The following is a 5,685-nucleotide window of genomic DNA, read 5'->3' on the forward strand; positions in this document are numbered from 1 at the left end:
AGATACTTTTAATTTGTGTACCTTTTAATTAAGAATGACTTTAATGTAAAAATTAAAAAGACTAATTTAAAAATATTAATCATAATTCATTAAGCATGACAAAATGACTTTGCAAAAAAAAAAAAAAAAAAAAGAAAAAAGAAAGTCCTTTTTCCTTTTTGAGAAATTGATTTGCTTGTAGACTCTCAGGGGCCTCACAATTTCACAGTTTTGTAAGTGATGAGTGAGTGTGGGGGTTCCTGGCCTTTTATTGGTCACATCAAGGCCTTATCCCCACCCCTCTCGACCAATAGAATTTCACTGATTTGCATGTGGTCCCGCACGGGAGGATAAAGGCAAGCTTGTAGCGGTACTGATTTAAACTCTTCAGAGAAACTTTGGACACCGGGCATCTTAAGAAGCTGCTACTCCAACTGGAATATTAACCTGCTGTAACTCTGTAAATACCAGAAAACAACGACATTTAGGCTTAATTTAATAAGTTGTTGCATCCTTTATCATTATAATTATATTAATATGGGGAGAGTAAGCAGCGCTTGTTTTATATATTGGACGTTTTTTGTCTACATTTCCTCGGGTTTTGCAACTAACGTTACGATTGAGCCGCCTAGTGAATTTACCACTTTTGGTAAGTATAAGCTTATTTGTTTTATAAACCATAGAATAAAACGTCTTTATATAGTTTAAAAGTGTTGTAGTTTCACGTTTCACGTTGCCTAACTTATAATATTTTAATGTGGAAGTCGAATAATAATAACTAATAATAATAATAATAATGAAGTTTATTTATAAAGCAAAAAAAATCTCAAAGTGCTACAGTAAGGCATAATAAAACAAGGCAATTTAAACTAAACAATGATTTTAACATTAAAAGGTTTAAAAGAAATCTAAACATTAAAATTCATATAAATATATGATATTATATGAAATAATGATATTCAAATAAATATAAATTTACTCAGATATCAGAAAGCGATGTTACTGCACCAGTATGACCACTAAAGTTATGTTCGAAACATGCCTTTTACTGCATTTTATTGTATTTTAAATGTATACTTCATCTTTCTATGAATTTGTACTTTTATATTTATGTAAACTTTTGTGTTTGAGAAGATAATGTTGGATTGTGCAAAATATTAGGATTTCACAAAGAAGTTTTCATATATACTGTATTTTAATTTATTAATTTTATACAGTTAAATATACATTTATATACTGTATTATTATTATTATTATGTCTCAAAAAACCATGTTGGTTTGTAGACTTTTAACAACAGTAATTCAGGTCAGAAAGTTGTTTGAGACTGTCTTTATTGCAGAAAAGTCAGTTATGAGCACATATTGAAGGACTTACAGTGAAATGTTCATGTTTAGTCAGTCAAGCACTGGGAAAGGATCCAAGCTTGCAATTTGGAAATAATTCATATACAAAATAAGGGAAAAGTATAAGCACATGCAAGATAAGCTTCTTTACAACTTCAATAATTAAAATTTTTATAAGCCTCTTACAAGAAAAAAAAAAGCATTTAAGGTAAGCATGCAGAACTTACCTTGCTAGCTGTTAAACTCATTGTTGATATGGTTTTTAACAGATGACATCATGGACAATGGCACAGAATGGATGACGGACTTCAGTGATATAGACTCCAAGTTTTCCTTCAGGACCAGCGAAGAACCCGAAGACGATCTGTGCTACATAGTTCCAGGTCAACCCGAAACCATCAGAGAATGTAACTTCAATCCAGATAACAAGACTTTCATAGTTATTCACGGATGGACGGTGAGTGATTCTGCAACACTTGCTGACTATCTTGAATTCATGTGCAAAGCAGTCCAAACCTTGACTACAATGATTTCATCTCAGGTTACGGGTATGTTCGAAAGCTGGGTTTCCAAACTGGTAACAGCCCTGTATGAACGAGAGCCAACAGCCAACGTGATTGTGGTGGACTGGTTATCCCGCGCGCAACAACACTACCCTACATCAGCCGCCTACACCAAACTAGTGGGAAGGGACGTGGCCAAGTTTGTCAACTGGTTACAGGTATGTCAAACACTCAGAGATGGTTTGTTCTACATCAAGGTGAAGAGCATTTGGTGAAGGTACAGAGTTTATTTTATTCAGTAAACTTTATCTTGTCTTGTTTCTTCATCCAGGCTGAGATTGACTATCCTTGGGAGAAGCTCCATCTGTTGGGCTACAGTCTTGGCGCTCATGTAGCAGGAATCACTGGTTTTCTCACCAAACATAAAGTTAACAGAATCACAGGTAACTTGATGTTGTTTCTTTGGGTGTCAGTTTTCTATTTTACCATTCGAGCCCTTAAATGCAAAGGCCAACCATTAAAATGGACCAATCTTCTTGGATCTTCAGGCATGGATCCTGCTGGCCCTAGTTTTGAGTATGCAGATGCCCAAAGCACTCTTTCCCCCGATGATGCCCTTTTTGTGGACGTTCTTCACACCAACACCCGTGGTTCCCCAGATCGCAGCATTGGGATTCAGAGGCCAGTGGGCCACATAGACATCTACCCCAATGGAGGAACATTCCAACCCGGCTGTGACCTCCAGAACACCGTGTTGATGGTGGCCACCAGTGGTTTAAGAAGTATGTTTCCATTATCCTCCTATGACGTTCTTTGATTTCAAAATCACAAATACAAGCTTCAATGTTTTTCTTGGTTCTCCACAGACATGGATCAGATCGTGAAGTGCTCCCACGAGCGCTCCATTCACCTGTTCATCGACTCGCTGGTGAACCAGGAGCAAGAAAGCTTGGCTTACCGTTGCAGCTCCAAAGACAGCTTCAACAAGGGCATGTGCCTCAGCTGCCGCAAGAACCGCTGCAACAAGGTGGGCTACGGAGTGAACAAAATCCGCACACGCAGGAGCAGCAAGATGTACATGAAGACCAGAGATGTTATGCCATATAAAGGTGAGAGGCACCAAAATTTATATATACAGTATATATAAAATATCATGTTAGATTATATTTATTATTTGAATAAATTGGTTTTTATTTGTTTCTAATGAAGTAAAGTAATATATTGAAAATGTGTTTTAGATTTTAAAACATAAAACATCAATATTTTATTTTTAGTGTTTTTTAAAAAATCTGTTCTAAATATAATGATCTTTCCTTAGTTTTCCATTATCAAGTGAAGGTGCACTTCTTCGGCAAGACAAAATTAAGCTACACTGATCAGCCCATGAAGATCTCATTGTACGGAATCCATGGCGAGAAGGAAAATATGCCCTACATTATGTAAGCTAGCAGCATTTCCTGATGGATACGTCAGGACTTAGTTCACATTAATTCAAAATTACCCAAAAATGCAACGTTAAGATGTTTACCAAGAAAGGTCGAGAGACTTTTCTTTGGCTTCAGTGATTTTGTGACATTATGTAGTAAAATTCAGGTCATGCAACTATTTTAGACCATGTTTTGCTTCAGACAGGACTCTGAGAACAGAGAAAGTGATAGAGATGTTTTTTGATTCCACAGGCCTGCTTTGAACACAAACGCCACCGTGTCTTTCCTGCTTACTACGGATGCAGACATCGGAGAGCTACTGATGGTAAAACTATTCTGGGAGAAAGACACCCTCATCAGCTGGCCATGGTGGAACCCAGATACCTTCCACATCCGTAAACTACGCGTCAAATCAGGAGAAACTCAGTCTAAGTACGTGTTTGTTTGTTTGGTTTTTTTTTAATACTTTTAAAACTTGTGCAGAATTCAAAATGTGTTTTTTTTAAAATCCAGAATCATCTTCAGAGCCAAAGAAGGTGAATTTTCCTACCTTTCCCGTGGAGGCGAGGCCGCGGTCTTCGTGAAAGACAAAGAAGCCCAGTCGAGCCGCAAAAACCAGAGGTAAATTAACTGTGCACCCGTCTGTTGACACGGCCCTCTAAAAGTGACCTTCCCTACTCAGTTATTATGTTCCTGTTTTATTTGTTGTGATGAGTTTTGTTTGACTAAACCCTTTGCACTTTACTCTGGCAGATTGCACAAGTTGAAGATGCATGGAAGTTCATTTAAACAGAGCACAGAGTAAAAACACACGTCCTAATCCACCTCTTCTGTGATCTGGCAAAGAATCTGCCTGGGAAACTGGATTGGTAGATGCTAACCTCTCCCAAAAATTCAGACTAGTAACCTTCACCCAAATTCAGAAACACATCCTGCAAGAAACCACATCTTGAAAACATTGCTGCTATGCTGTTCTAAAACAAAACAATTTCTTCTGATGCCACTCGAGAGATACATTGCAGTTCATCTGAGATCTGGCTAGACAATCTTTACTACGTCTTTAATCCATAAAAATGATAATCAAGTCTCTATGCAACATATTTATGCAAGTAATCAGTTCCAGTCTATCTAAAAATGACTTGCACTTAGTTAAAAGGATTGGCTAGTTCCCCACCGAAGAGACTCTTCTTTTGGAAAAAGATGCCACTTGAAACATGTTACTGTTTGTTTGATTTTTCAGTATTACTCTTGATATTCCACTTAGAGACTAAATAACTAGGTTATTCAGCCGTTTGTTGGGATATACTGTGAATTAGGTTTTACCAAAGCAGTTCTCTAGCTATGCTAATCCTCTTTGCCTCAGTTACTGAAAGTAAAACTTTCAAGATTTGCCTTTGTTTGCAACTGAAAATCAGTCTGAATGAATTGCTTTAACATAAATGGGACCAAATCCTCTATCTGTTGAATCAAGATGAAATGATAACTGTAAATAGTTGTAATTGTTATTATATATTCTTACAAACAGCTCTTCATATGTCTACCTTTTTTTCATTTATTGGGTTATTGTGTCTGGCACAGGTCACTTTAAAGGCTTTGCCTCCCTTTGATTCAGTATTGTTTGGTAAAAGAGCAAAATCAACAAACAATGCTCCCACTTAAATTGTTTCTTTCTTCTCACCTGTTTAATTCAGTTTTGTTTGGTAAAAGCAAAAATAACAAATGATTCTGCCACTTTTGTTTTGTTTCTCTTAACCCCCTTCATGGCAACTTTAGTTTACACATGAACCAGCCAAGAGGTAAAACAAAATGCATTTGATCTAAGAAATGTTGACAGTTTTCCAGGCCTGACAGGGTTGACTGCCCCACATAATAGCCACAAATACACCAAAACTGTTCATTTTTCCTATTTATTATATGTATATATTTGTATATTAGGCACATAATATATGTATTCCATGTTTCTGAACTGTTCCTGCCTTTTCTTTTGAATTATGTAGCCTCTCTATTTTTATAAACAAAAGTTGACTGATTGAAGTCACTGGAAGGAAATTAAATGATCAGTTGTGATATTATGAATCTATATGCCATGCACTGTATGATGTCATTTTAATAAATATTGATACGGTATGCGAGTGCTTTTCATTTTTCATTTAAATCTTTATTTTATCCACAAATGCCATGTCTGCATTAAATTTGAATGTTCTTAATATTTTAGGTCTTAAACTAATTCAAACTATTTTGAAATCTTGTAAATTTCACAGCATAAACAGAATTCTGGAACTTGACTTATTTGGCAAGGCCTCGGTCTCTTCAGAAATGTGTTGCTTAAATATATTTTAATTTAATCTAATACAAATTCATTAAAAGACATCCACCTGTCATTGTTTTGCTCATGTTAGCTCCATTCATATAAGATGTTAGGTGAGTGGAGC

At 36.1% G+C, this 5,685-nt stretch overlaps 1 protein-coding gene across 1 annotated transcript; it reads left to right on the forward strand.

The window, feature by feature from the left end:
* The first annotated feature begins 353 nt into the window (after positions 1–353).
* Positions 354–4,241, forward strand: LOC132131190 (lipoprotein lipase-like). The gene is made up of 10 exons (XM_059543188.1): positions 354–628; positions 1,593–1,780; positions 1,865–2,044; positions 2,158–2,269; positions 2,375–2,608; positions 2,693–2,935; positions 3,145–3,265; positions 3,506–3,685; positions 3,767–3,874; positions 4,007–4,241. Exons 1-10 carry the CDS (start codon positions 517–519, stop codon positions 4,056–4,058), a joined length of 1,530 nt encoding a protein of 509 aa, XP_059399171.1. The 5' UTR covers positions 354–516; the 3' UTR covers positions 4,059–4,241.
* The last annotated feature ends 1,444 nt before the right edge of the window (positions 4,242–5,685 follow it).

The sequence above is a fragment of the Carassius carassius genome, chromosome 48 (genome assembly GCF_963082965.1).
Source record: "Carassius carassius chromosome 48, fCarCar2.1, whole genome shotgun sequence".
In the NCBI taxonomy this organism is placed as follows: Eukaryota; Metazoa; Chordata; class Actinopteri; order Cypriniformes; family Cyprinidae; genus Carassius; species Carassius carassius.

Bases quoted from the DNA above. Each gene is read 5' to 3' on its own strand.
- LOC132131190 (XM_059543188.1), top strand. From the start codon at position 517: ATGGGGAGAGTAAGCAGCGCTTGTTTTATATATTGGACGTTTTTTGTC. The intron at 3,266-3,505 runs GTAAGCTAGCAG...TTGATTCCACAG, and splicing joins GAAAATATGCCCTACATTAT to GCCTGCTTTGAACACAAACG. The intron at 3,686-3,766 runs GTACGTGTTTGT...TTTAAAATCCAG, and splicing joins TCAGGAGAAACTCAGTCTAA to AATCATCTTCAGAGCCAAAG.